At 42.5% G+C, this 13,829-nt stretch overlaps 1 protein-coding gene across 1 annotated transcript in view; it reads left to right on the plus strand.

Moving 5' to 3' along the window:
• Positions 1-13,829, plus strand: part of LOC140722248 (scavenger receptor cysteine-rich domain-containing protein DMBT1-like) — a 43,398-nt gene that overhangs the window by 18,568 nt on the left and 11,001 nt on the right. The window contains exons 2-4 of the mRNA XM_073037034.1: positions 769-1,083; positions 2,825-2,932; positions 3,862-4,176. Of these exons, the coding sequence (XP_072893135.1) occupies positions 769-1,083; positions 2,825-2,932; positions 3,862-4,176 (738 nt within the window). The remainder of the gene's footprint in view (positions 1-768; positions 1,084-2,824; positions 2,933-3,861; positions 4,177-13,829) is intronic.

The following is a 13,829-nucleotide window of genomic DNA, read 5'->3' on the forward strand; positions in this document are numbered from 1 at the left end:
CTGCTCCTCATACTATCTTCGTATCATGGTGAGACTTTGCCGCAAAGTCATAACTTCTATTTTCTAATTCATTGCGAAACAATGTGAAAAGTATCAGCTGCAATACTGACACACGAGGATCACCACTGGTCACTGGCAGCCAAAATAAAAGACACCCTTTATTCCAAGACGCTGCCTCCTGCCTTTCAGTCATTTCTCTTCCCATGCCAGTATATTTCCGGCAAGGAAATAGGATTTTATTTTTACTTGGGACTATAATCAGTCACCTCCAGGCAGGGCAGATAGCAGAAAAATATTTCCCATGACTTTATTTTTCCCCAAGTTTAAATAAGCTTTCATTGTTAAATTCATCCTCTTACCTCTGATGCTGACGACACGCGAAGTCTCAGTTCGACACTTTCCAACAAATTTTGGTTTCTATTCCCCAATAAATGTGGACTGTGTGCAGTAGGACAATGACAGAATAGCAGATCTGCCGCTCTCCGAAGGATGCATATGACCTTTTCTTTTGGGGAGCGACCCGATTCTTCTCCTGGGACGACAGACTGCCTCTAGCTCTCAGTCGACAACTAGTTTCTTGTCTTTCTGTCACGTTAAGCAGCTCAAAAGGGGTTTCCATATCCTGACCTCCCGCTTGATCACACGTTTTGCATGCAGAATTTGGAAATTTCAGGCGTCGTTTAGTAGCGCACGCGATGCGCCGAGCGTCAAGTGCCCCCAGCTTAAACCGCTGTTTACCGTGGGTGGTTATTTTCTGATATTTTCCAGAAAGCGTGAAGCTGAGGTTGGTGAATGGCGGCAGTCGATGCGACGGGAGATTGCAGATTCACTACAAAGGAAACTGGGGGACTGTGAATGGTGATTCCTGGGATATGCCGGACGCGAATGTGGTGTGTCGGCAGCTGGGCTGCGGCGCTGCAGTGAAAGCCTTTGCTGATGGTCGCTGTGGGGAAGGATCCGGACTTGTATTCACGACGAACGTTCAGTGCGGTGGGAGCGAGGTCACTCTTCAGGAGTGTAAATCAGATCCATGGATTGACACTGGCTATTCACGCAGTCAGGATGCTGGTGTTGTTTGTAAAGGTAAAAGTCAGGTTTTTATATCTGCTGTCCCGCGATTTTGATGTCCTCCGGCATATCACTAACTCGAACAGAAAGTCCTCGGCGACAAACTAAATCCAACTTGTATCGGGATTATTTTCGTCATGTTGGAATTACTATTCGTGTTATCGGATCCTTTACTGTTGTTAACTAGAGTGCAGAAAACTTGTCAGTCTGCACAAGTACACGATCATATGACCAGGTCGAACAACATCTGTGGTGGGAGAGTATTTCTCCGTAAGACCCTGAGACAGAGGAGCAGAGTTAGACTATATGATCCAGCGGGTCTGCTACACTTTCAGTCATGGCTGATCATTTCCCCTCTCCTCAGCTCCACACCTCGGACTTTCCCTTGCCGTGACCATCACGTTCTGTGTTAAATATCCCCAACGACCTGGCTTTCAGCGCAGTCTTCCGTAATGAATTCACAAATTTACCTCCCTCTGGCAAAATAAATATCTCATCATCTCTATTCTAAATGGTCGTCCCTCTTTCGTGAAGCTGCTCCCTCCTGTCCAAGAATCCTCCGACACGTCATTTTCACATGTTTTCCGACTAGGCTTTCAATATCCGAAATTTTCACTGAGATCCCCTCCCCATCCTTCCAAATTACAGCGCGTACAGATCCGTGGGATTAAACCTTCTTCTGTGAGAATCCTTTCATTCGTGGACTCATCGTCGCAGCTTCCTCTGAAACTTTTTCAATACCAGCGTATCTTTTTCTCAGAATGGGAGCACAGATCTGTTAACAGTGCTCAAGGTGAAGCCTCGCCAGTGCGTATAAAGGCTCAGCATCACATCCCTGCGCTTTTATTTTCTAGTCGTCTGGAAATGAAGACGCCAGAGCAAAATAATCCATTTGCCTTACTCACCACCGACTCAGCCTGCAAGTTAACCTTTTCGGGGGTTTTGCACCAGGGCTCCCAGGTCCCTTTACAGCTGAGATTTTGTTTTGAATTTCTCCCCAGTTTGATAATAGTCTGCACCTTTATTTCTATTACCAAAGTTTATGAACATACATTTTCCATCATTGTATTTCATTTGCCACTTTCTTCCCTGTTCTCCAAATGTGTCGACGTCCTTCTGCAGCCTACAAGTTTCCTCAACACTAGCTGTCCTTCCACCAATCTTCATATCATCTGCAAACCTGACAACAAAGCCATCTATTTCATCATCTAAATCATTGACATACAGCGTAAAAAGAAGCAATTCCAGAAACCCAACCCTGCGAAACACATCTAGACAATGGCAGACAACTGAAATGGCTTTTCCCACTCGCTGCCCCCGAGCAGTCAGCCAATGATCTGACCGCGAGGATATCGGCACCCTTCGGGTTCAGGCGCAACCCAGCACTTTGGTACAAGTCATATTTCCCCCAGCAGTGATCCCAATCACCAAAGAACCTGAAGCCCTATCCCCTGCGCCATCATCTCAGCCGCGCATTAATTTATCGCCGTCTGGACTGCACAGACTCGAACCAGAAATGTCTGGAATGTGATGATCAAAGTCAAACTCAATGTGAAGCAGATGATGATCGTTTCCTTATTTCGTCGAACTTGTTCTCAGTTGCTCCAAATTCCAACATTTGCAGCCATTGATTATAGTGTAATTCAGCACCGCAACAGTTCTTTCCCCTAAACTATACAAGAGAGCCAACATGATCATCTGATTTGATTTGTCACATGGTGTCCAATATCTCTGCTAACATGTTCTATCTTTATAGCTGTCGAAGTGGATTTAAAGTTGCGTGTCTTTAGCTGCTTCACCTACTTTCTCTCGCTGTTCGCTGGCACACCTACGGTCATGGGGGTTAAGAAGTTGTGCCTCTCAGGTGCTTTTGATTTTTCCCCTCTCTCATTATACACCTATGCTTTCAAATATTGATTCATTTTCCTTACAAAAGCACTGCGCGCATCAAATAAACAAATAAATGATAATAAATAATGGTGACAGCATGAAATAAGGAAACAAGCAAGTAAATAAACAAATAATCATATAGCTGCCACAAAATAGGCAGATAAATGGACAGATAGAGACGTTGAAAACCTTCAGCACAATACAGGCCATTCGGCCCACAATGTTGTACCGAATATGACTCTACCTTAGAAATTACTAGGCTTACCCATAGCCCTCTGTTTCTCTGAGCAGCAAAAGTCTCTCAAAATACCCTATTGTATCCGCCTCCATTACCGCTGTCCATTCCACGCACTCACCACTCCCTGCGTGAAAAACTTACCTCTGACATATTCGGTACTTCCCAGCACCTTAAACCTGTGTCCTCCTGTAGCAGCCATTTCAGCCCTGGAAAATAACCTCTGACTATCCACACGATTAATGCCTCTCATCATCATATACATCTCTATCAGATCACCTCTCATCATACGTCGCTCCAAGGAGAAAAGGCCGAGTTCACTCAACCTGTTTTCAGATATGCTAACATACCAATGAATATCTATATGAAATACCAATTGATCAATTTAACTGCTTATATATGTATTTATTTGTTTGTTTGCCTACTTAATTAACAAATATATACAGTATCTAAGTGAAACATATGCGGAAATCAACAAACAATCGATGATTCGGGCTGACGCCATTCCTCAGCATGAACAATCAATGTTCGTATTCTCTGTACTTTGCTCCTCTCGATGGTTGCTGACTGATGTGCAAAGATCCGCCAGCATTTTCTGTCTGTTGCTCAACATTTCTAGCCTATTCAAAAACTCTTGTGTTGACGTTTAATCTTTTTTTTTATTCCAGAAAGTATGAAGGTGAGACTGGAAAAAGGAGACAGTCCATGCACCGGGAGACTGGAAGTGAACTACAGGGGATACTGGAGACCTGTCGGTGCTTTGGGCTGGGATCTGTTGGATGCAACTGTGGTGTGTAGAGAGTTGAGCTGCGGCGCCGCACTGAAAGCCCCACACGAATATCACTTTGGAAAGGTTTTTGACAGCATTATAACCCATAATGTTACCTGCGACGGGACTGAGCCTGCTCTGCGGGAATGTAAATCAGAAGAATGGAGTTACTATACCCATTCTCGACCCGATTATGCCGGAGTTATCTGCGCAGGTAAATCGAGCCCCTTTTCTCTGGGTACGCCCTCTCTTTCTTAATCCGTGCTGTCCGAGAATCGAAATAACACAAGCTTACCGCTCGCTGCGAGAGATCGGGTACTAAATCTATCTGTTTAGATATTATTACTGTCATGATGAGATAGCATTCTGATTTCAAACCCCTACATAAATCGTAAATACGTGACAGCCGGCACAGCCACCAGAACGATTGAGCGGATCAAGCGACATCTGTGGGTAACAAAATGCAAAATTTTGTCATCAGGACTAACATAGACCAAACTCGATATTTTGGCAATTTCTCTTCACCACAGCTGTTGTTAGTCCCCCTGCGTTCCGTCTTATTTCGAAGCTGTCAGTAAACTTCAGCTAATTGAGAAGTATGAATAAAATGTGATGGGTCCTGTAGGAAGTAAGGGATTAGGAAACTGCCCTCACATCTGGCAAGGGTCTATGGTGTGGCGGGAAGATTGGATAGTGGACAGAACAGGTGGTGTTGTTCTGTGTATATAAAATAATATTAAATCATTAGAAAGGGATGATATAGGATCGGAAGGTGCACAGTCTCTCTGGGGTGAGTTAAGAAATGAGAAGGGTAAAAGGAACCTGTCATGGTCCGTTCCGTGAAATCCGCATTCCGATTCACGGTCCGGTCCGTGGAAACCGGACTCCCAGTATTTTGGCTGACCGTTGTTTCAGTTGTGCTTAATCAGGCATCTGACTCTCATATTGTGGTTGGAATAAAAGTGATCCCGGGCTCGAGTGTGCTTGCTGGTTCAGCTCGTTGGTATCCCGTCCTTGCCTCTGTGGGGTCAGGACGTTCTTGCCGTTACCCTGTGGTGGGATCTGATCATTCCTGTCCTTGCCTCAGTGAGGTAAGTCAGGCCATCCTTGCCGTTACCTTACGGTTAGATCTGTACATTCCTGTACTTGCCTCGGTTGGGTAAGTCAGGCCGTCTTTGCCGTTACCCTGAAGTCTTCCTTCTCTCTGAAGCCTTGCCGGCAAACTCGTCTGCATCCCCGCCTGTATCGCCGTCAAGTTCAGCCGTCGGAGTGAGACCGGAACCTTGCCACACCAACAGAAGGAAGCTTCTGTTGAGCTTGGAATTATATATTTGTGTCCCTGTGTTTCGGGCACGTGTATGAGTCCCGGCCCTAAGTCCTGCCCCAAGGGGGTTTCCTGACTCTGTGTAAAGCCCCGGTCCTATGTCCTGTTCGCAAGGAGGGGTCCTGGCTCTGTGTTCTGTGTTCCTGTGCTCCAGACCAAGGCTCGGTTTTCCTGTGCTCCGTGACCATGGCTCCGTGGAGATTCCAGTCCGTGTCCCAGGCTCAAGTAGGTTCCAGTCCCTGTCCAAGGCTCCGAACAGATTCCAGTCCATGTCCAAGTCCAAGTCGTAGCCCAGGCCCTGTATCCTAGTCTCGTCCAGAGCCTGTGTCTTGTCCAGCGTCTTTTCTACCACACTTCCCTTGTTTTCTTGATCCACCTAGTCCTCTCCCTAGTACTTAAGTGTCTGTGTCTGGCATTTGGGTCCGTTCCAACGCCTCCCGTATGACAGAACCTACTGGTAGTTTTACAAAGAATTGCAAACAACATCCAGAATGTGGACTACAAATTGAAGCAGGAGGTATCTGAAGGCAGTGTCAGAAGAGTAATGTCATGATATTGGTTGGGTACTTTAACATGAAAGTGGATTGGGAAAACCAGGTCAGTACTGGACCTCCAGAGAGGGAATTTGTGGAATGTCTAAAGGATAGCTTTTTAGAACAGCTTGTTGATGAGCGCACTGTGGGATCGGCTGTGATGAATTGTGTGTTGCACAATGATCTGGTGGTGACAAGAGACCTTATGGTTCAGTAACCCTTAGGGAAACGTGATCAGAATATGATGGAGTTCACTTTGCAATTTCATAAGGAGAAACTAAATCCTAATGTGTTGATATTTGAGTGAAGTAAATGAAATTACAATGGCATGAGAAGAGAACAGAACAAGGTGACTGGAAATGGACAACGGCAGAAAGAACAGCAGAACAGCAATGGCTGGAGTTTCTGCGAAAAATAAGAGAAGGACAAGACAGATATATGGCAAAAAAGAAAAAAAAATCCAAATGAAAGAAGGACTCTACCCAGGCTGACAAGTGAAGTGAGAGCCGAATCAAAAACAAAAGAGAGTACGTACAAAGAGGTCAAAGCTGCAGTGGAGATCAGGATTGCAGAAGGAAAAAGAAAAGGTCATTAGGAACGAAAAGATGAAGTATGGAAGGACGCTGGCGACTATATAAAAAAATACTAAAAGCATTATTAAGTATTGAAAAGTATAGAGAGTTGAGGGTAGATATTGAACCAATAAAATGACGCTGTAGATATTGTACTGAGAGACACACAGTTGGCAGAGGAACTAAAAGCGTATTTTGCATTATTCTTCACAGTGGAAGGCATCTGCAGTATATCGGACATTCGAGAGTGTTATGGAAGTGAAGTATGTGCAGTGAAAATTATGACTGAGAAGGTGCTCAGGAAGCTTAATGGATGATTATAAATCTTCTGGACCTGATATAATGCACCCTCGGGTTCTGAAGGAATTAGTTGGAGTGATTGTGGAAACTTTAACAATGATCTTTCAAGAATCGAACGATTCTGTCATTGTGCTGCATGACTGGAAAATTGCAAATGTTACGTTGCAATTTAAGAAGGGTGGGTGGCAGCAGAGAGAAAAGCAGAGACCAGTTAGCTGATATCAGTAGTTGGGAAGTTGTTGGAATCGATTGATGGGGATGAGATTACGGAATACCTGGAAGCAGTTGACAAGATAGGCCAAAGCCTGCATTGTTTCTTGAAAGAAAAAATCCTGCACGACGAACCTATTGCAATTATTTAGGAATTTAGATGCAGGGTAGACAAAGGAGATGTAGTAGAAATGGTGTACTTGGATTTTCAGAATGCCTTTGACAAGGTGCCGCACATGAGGGTGCTTAGCCAGATAAGAGCCATAGAATTACATGGGAGTTACTAGCATAGGTGGAGCATTGGCTGATCGGCAGAAAACAGATCTTATTCTGGCTGGCTGCCGATTAGCAGTGGAGTTCCACAGCAGTCGGTGTTGGCACCGTTGCATCTTACAATGTATGTCAATGATTTGAACTATGGAATTACTGGACTTGTGGCTAAATTTGCTGATGATACAAAGATAGGTGGAGAGCGTGTAGTGCTTAGAGACAAATAGTTTACGGGAATGGGCAAATACGTGACAAATGAAATACAATGTTGGAAAGTGCATTGGGAAGAAATAAACGGGCAGACTATTATTTGGATGGGGAGAATATTCAAAATGCATAAATGTAAAGGGACTCGGGAGGCCTTGTGCTGGATACCATAAGGTTAACCTTCAGGCTGAGATGGAGCTGAAGACGGCAAATGCAATTTTGCCATTCGTTTCTAGAGGTGCAGAATATAAGAGCTGGGATGTGATTTTTAGGCTCTATAAGTTAGTTGCAGACCACACAGTGTATTGCACGCAATTTTGTCCTCCGTATTTTAGAAACGATATTCTGACATTGGAGAGGTTTCAGAGAAGATTCGTGAGAATGATTCCTGAAATTGAAGGGCGGCACTTAGGCTGTGCTCACTGGATCTCGTAGGAATACAGAGAATGAGGGAGGTTCTTATAGAAACATTCGGAATGTTAAAAGTCCTGAACAGATTGAAGTGCGATTTCAAACGGAGATACGGATACACTACTTTCGTCAGAGGATGGTAAATCTGTGGAATTTGTTGCTCCGAGTGGCTGTGGACACCAAGTCATTGAGTGCATTTAAGGCAGAGATAGGTAGGTTCTTGATTAATCAGGACATCAGAGGGTTTGGGGGGAAGGCAGGGGAGTGGGGATGACTGGAAAAAACTGGATCAGCCATGACTGATGGACCGAATGGCCTACTTCTGCTCCTATATCTCATGGTCTTATGATCACACTCACGGCATTGTGAATGCCAGTGTCCCTCCGGATTAGATTCCGCATTCATTCTGTGAGAAAATATGAACATGATTTCAGACCATCGCTATTGCTTGGTATCATTACAAAGAACCGTTTGCCATTTTAGTTATAACGAAGTATCTTCGACCTCAGAACATGCGTGTACTCCTATTTGCGTTGATGATGTCGTCTGTGTGCTTCTGTATTCTTTTCTATTTGATTCAGATGTGTGTTAACTGCAGCGTTGCATTTCAAGTTTCAAATGCACACAATTTTTGCCGTTGTGCAACTGCTATTGTCTCGCAGAACCAGTAATTAAGCCTACAGTGTATGAAAACAATGTGAAAAAATAAGGTTAATGCATTCCGAAATTACTTTTTCATAGAAGATTATTCCCAGATATTGTCAAACTTGAGGGGATCAAAATCTATCGGGACTGTAGGAAACTTGAACAAAATTACACCGCTGGATGAAATGGATTAATCACCAATCCTGTACAGAGAAAAATATATGAAAAACATCGTTGCATTTCGGGACAATACTGTAGATAACCTGAACAGGAAACAAACAGCAAGGGATTCACAGGGAGTTCTCGAATTCATAAAACTAGAAATACGGCTGAAAGGGGTTTCTATGAACAGTGGAAAAGAAAATGGCACTGTAGCACATGCTGCCGTTTCTAGAGAGATACTGCTTCGACTATCGGGTATCCGGAATCAGAATCGGAAATAATATTACCGGCGTTTGTCTTGAAATATGTTAACATTGTAGCAGCAGTAGAATGCAATACAAGAAAATATAGAAAAAATATGAATTGCATTAGGTATATAATATAGAGCAACATTATGCAATTCGGCACATCAAGTTCACACAACCACATCATCACGGCTGATCCATTTGATCCACATATGTCTAAACATGTGGATGTATGTGCGTGTATATATACACACGCGCGCGCACACACACACACACACACACACACACACACACACACACACACATGTAACATGATATGTGTGTGTGAGTGTGAAATAGTTAAATTAAAAAGAGTGCAAAAACAGAAAAAAGAAGAATTGTGAGGTCGTGATCATGGGTTCAATGACCATTCAGAAATTGGATGGCAGATGGAAAGAAGCTGCTCTTGAATCGCGGAGTGAGAGCTTTCAGGCTTCTGTACCAGCTTCTTGATGTTACCAATGGGAATTGGCATGTCCTTCGTGAAGGGAGTCTCTTAAATGATTGACACCGCCTATTTGAGGCACCGCTCCTTGACGATATCTTGGATATTACAGAGACCAGTTCTCATGATGGGACTGACAAAATTTACATATTTTTGCAGCTTACGAGATCCTTTCTGTAGCAGACGGTGAGAAGGACTTAATGGTTTGAAAAGCAAACACGAGGAAATCTGCAGATGCTGGAAATTCAACAACACACACACTTCGTCTGGAGTCCTGACGAAGGGTCTCGGTCCGCAACGTCGCCAGTGCTTCTCCTTATAGATGCTGCCTGGCCTGCTGTGTTCCACCAGCACTTTGTGTGTATTGTAATGGATTGAAAGATATTCAAATCAATTCTTCATGACTGCGGTCAAGCAATGTTCTCTCCATCAAATCCCATGAAGCACACTCGGTTTACGCAGTAGCAATTTCTACAACCGAGCCTTACTATGGTTTACATACTCATCTTCAGCTGTGATTTCTCCGTCTTTGTCAAGGGAATCTGGTCTCATAAAATCCGGACAGCATACCTGATATATATTAATATACCGCCTAGCGATTATTTTTTAACATGATTCTTCGGTATTACTAGCCTCTATTTGATTAATTTGAGCGGTCCTTAATTATTAAGAAACTTTTACTGAAACTGATAATTTCATTGGCTTCTGGGCTTCCATCGTCTGGAACCGTTTCTGCCTTCTCTTAACGTCGTCAACCGACAGGAACTCCGCAGGACGATATTTGTATTCACTGGGGCAAACAGATTGTTGGAAAGGCAGGGTCTGATTCTGCATATTCTGCATAACGCTGTGATGGGGTAACCCCGTGTTTCTAATATACCTGATTAATTGTTCAAGTAATTGGGAATATTCTTCATGGCACAGCAGTACACTTTTTTTTAAAAGTTTTTTTAATTAGTTTTTCAAAATATTTTACAAATTAAAAACCCCAAATCCCAATGAGGAGCATTAATACAGTGCAAAATTAAGCATACAATAACAATATGCTACAAAAGAAGAGAATTTAACAAAAAAGCACCTAAATTAAAGACAAGTAAGCTTAGTGTCCTCCCCCAGCCCCACAACACAAGAAAAAAAAACAACAACAACTCCAGACCGACCACAACACAATATAAAGAGTATAGGTCAGGACAGTCAAACTCCCAGACTGTGAATACACTTAGCAACAGAGGATAATAATGCCTACTACAAGAAAAAAAAGGGAGCTGAAAGCAAGGGACCGAAAAGAAGAAAAAAAGAAAAAAAAAACCCTAGTCAAGAGGAAGGTTATGAAAGTACTCGATAAAAGGTCCCCAGACCTTATGGAACTTTAGATCCGAATTAAGAACTGAATAATGAATTTTTTCGAGGTCCAAGCAGGCCATAATGTCGTTAAGCCATTGCGCATGAGTGGGCGGGGAAGCATCTCTCCATCTAAGGAGGATCAAGCCTCTAGCCAGGAGAGAGGCAAAGGATAGTATTCGGCATTTGGTCGGACCCAGACATAAATCTGTCTCGCCCCAAAAACCGAACAGAGCAATTAAAGGGTTTGGTTCTAGGTGCTGATTCAGAATACCCGATAATGTAGTGAAGACATCTTTCCAGAATTTCTCCAAGCTAGGACAAAGCCAGTACATATGGATGAGAGAGGCCACACCCCTCTTGCATTTTTCACAGAGCGGACTAATGCCAGGGTAGAATCGAGATAGTTTAGATTTAGACATATGGGCTCTATGAACAATCTTAAACTGTAAAAGGCAATGGCGAGCACAAAGAGAGGTTGAGTTAACCGATTTGAGAACTGAGTGCCAGCTCTCCTCGGATAAGGAGATATTTAAATCCTGCTCCCAGGCCAATTTAATTTTATCCACAGGGGCCCGTCGTAAGGCTGCTAGTTTACCTCGGATAATTGATATTAAACCTTTACCTAGTGGATTAATAGAAAGAAATAGGCCCATAGCATTTTTCGCAGGCATTTCAGGAAAATTAGGAATTAAAGGAGCAATAAAGTGTCGGATTTGGAGATATCTGAAAAAGTGAGCGTTAGGCAGGTTGAACTTAACAGAGAGCTGCTGAAAAGAAGCGAAGCGATTATCAATGAAGAGATCTTCAAAATGTCTATTGCCCTTCCTGTACCAAACATGGAATGCTGAATCGTACGTGGTAGGTAAACAAAGGTGATTATGTGCGACAGGCCTAGAAACGGAAAACCCCTGGAAACCATAGCATTTCCTGAACTGAGCCCATATACGCAAAGTGTGTCTAACAAGAGGATTAGCTATTGATCTGGGCAGACTACTAGGCAGTGCAGAGCCAAGAAGTGCAGATATAGATAATTCTTTAGTGGAGATCAACTCCATTGCCACCCAGTTAGGGCACTCGGATTGACCGTGGAAGAAAGACCAGAAGGTAGCACAACGTATATTAGCTGCCCAATAATATAAGCGAAAGTTAGGTAAAGCCATGCCACCCTCTTTTTTAGATTTTTGGAGGTGGATTTTATTAATTCTAGTGCGCTTATTCTGCCACAGATATGACAAAATAATAGAGTCTAAGGAATCAAAAAAAAAGATTTAAGAATAGAAATTGGGATAGATTGAAATAAGTATAAACATTTGTGAGAACATATATTTTATCAACATTAATGCGACCTACCAAAGACATAGATAGAGGTGACCATTGTACCAGACTCTGTTTTATAGCATATGAAAGATTGACAAAGTTTTCACGAAAGAGATCTTTAAACTTCCTCGTGACTGTAATTCCAAGATAAGTAAATTGATTATGGACTACTTTAAAAGGGAGATCACGAAATATTAGTTCTTGTGCTTCTTTATTAATTGGGAAAAGTTCACTCTTATGTAAATTGAGTTTATAGCCAGAGATCTGGCTAAACTGGTCAAGAAGTGAAAACATTAGAGGTAAGGATGTAGACGGATTTGAGAGAAAGAGTAATAAGTCATCAGCTTAGAGAGAAACTTTATGCTCAACACCCCCTCTTCAAATCCCGGTCAATTCAGGACAGTTTCGAAATGCTATCGCCAGAGGTTCTATAGCCAAATCAAAGAGAAAGGGACTTAAGGGGCATCCCTGACGGGTGCCACGTTTGAGATTAAATACTTGGGATTTCTGAAAATTAGTTAAAACAGAAGCAGTAGGACACAGGTACAGCAATTGGATCCAAGAGATGAAACTTTGGCCGATATCAAATTTTTCTAAGATTGCAAAAAGGTAGTTCCATTCTATACGATCAAATGCTTTCTCCGCATCGAGGGAAATAATACATTCAGGAGGCCCAGTTGGAGCTGAGTATAAAATATTAAATAGACGCCGAATGTTAAAAAACAGGGAGACAGTTGTTAATAAAGCCTGTTTGGTCATCAGAGATAATGGAGGGAAGAACGGTTTCTAATCTGTGAGCCAACACTTTAGCTAAGATCTTTACATCAACATTGAGCAGAGAGATCGGCCTGTACGAGTAACACTCAGTTGGGTCTTTGCCCTTTTTTAAAAGAAGAATCATAGATGCCTCATTGAAAGAGGGTGGCAATTTGCCGTAATTAAACGAGTCAGATAATACTGAAAGTAACTGAGGAGAAAGAAGAGAAGAGAATGATTTATAAAATTCTACAGGGAACCCATCAGGTCCAGGAGATTTCCCTGAGGACAGTGCAGAAATTGCAAAAGATATTTCTTCTGATGATATAGGCGCATTGAGTTTGGCTTTGAAATCAGATGAAAGTGAGGGGATATTCAGATTCTGTAAAAATTGATCAACAGAAATATTGTCATTCAGAGATTCAGAGGAATAAAGCCGAGAATAAAATTTTTTTAATACGTCATTAATTTCTAAATGATCCGATGTAAAGTCTCCGTTCTGCTTCCGGATCTTTGTAATATGTTGTTTGGCTTTGGAACGCCTCAGCTGATTGGCTAGGAATTTACCAGACTTATCCCCATGAATGTAAAAGCGACTCTTGCTTTAGAGAAGTTGGCGTTTGACAGGTTGAGTGGACAGAAGGTTAAATTTAGTTTGGAGTTCAACGCGCTTCTTGTATAATTCAGGGTTCTTAGTTTGGGCATATATTTGATCCAAATCTTTAATCTGGTTAATGAGGTCTGATCGATCTGCACGGGATTTTCTGTTGAGATTTGCTGTGTAAGAGATTATTTGACCCCTCAGACATGCTTTCATGGCATCCCAGACAATCTGGGATGGCATTTCAGGTGATGTATTAGTGTTAAAATAAAAGGTTATCTGATCCTTAATAAATTTTACAAAATCTTCATCCGATAATAAAGTTGAATCAAACCGCCAGTGTTTCTTCCTCTGAGGGAGACCAGGAAAGTTCAGAGAGAGATTATAATTGGGGCATGGTCAGAAATCAGTATACTCTGATAGTCACAAGTGTGGGCAATTGGGATAAGTTGGTTATCGAGTAGGAAATAGTCAATTCTAGTGAAG

Source organism: Hemitrygon akajei, unplaced genomic scaffold (assembly GCF_048418815.1).
Source record: "Hemitrygon akajei unplaced genomic scaffold, sHemAka1.3 Scf000073, whole genome shotgun sequence".
Taxonomy (NCBI): domain Eukaryota; kingdom Metazoa; phylum Chordata; class Chondrichthyes; order Myliobatiformes; family Dasyatidae; genus Hemitrygon; species Hemitrygon akajei.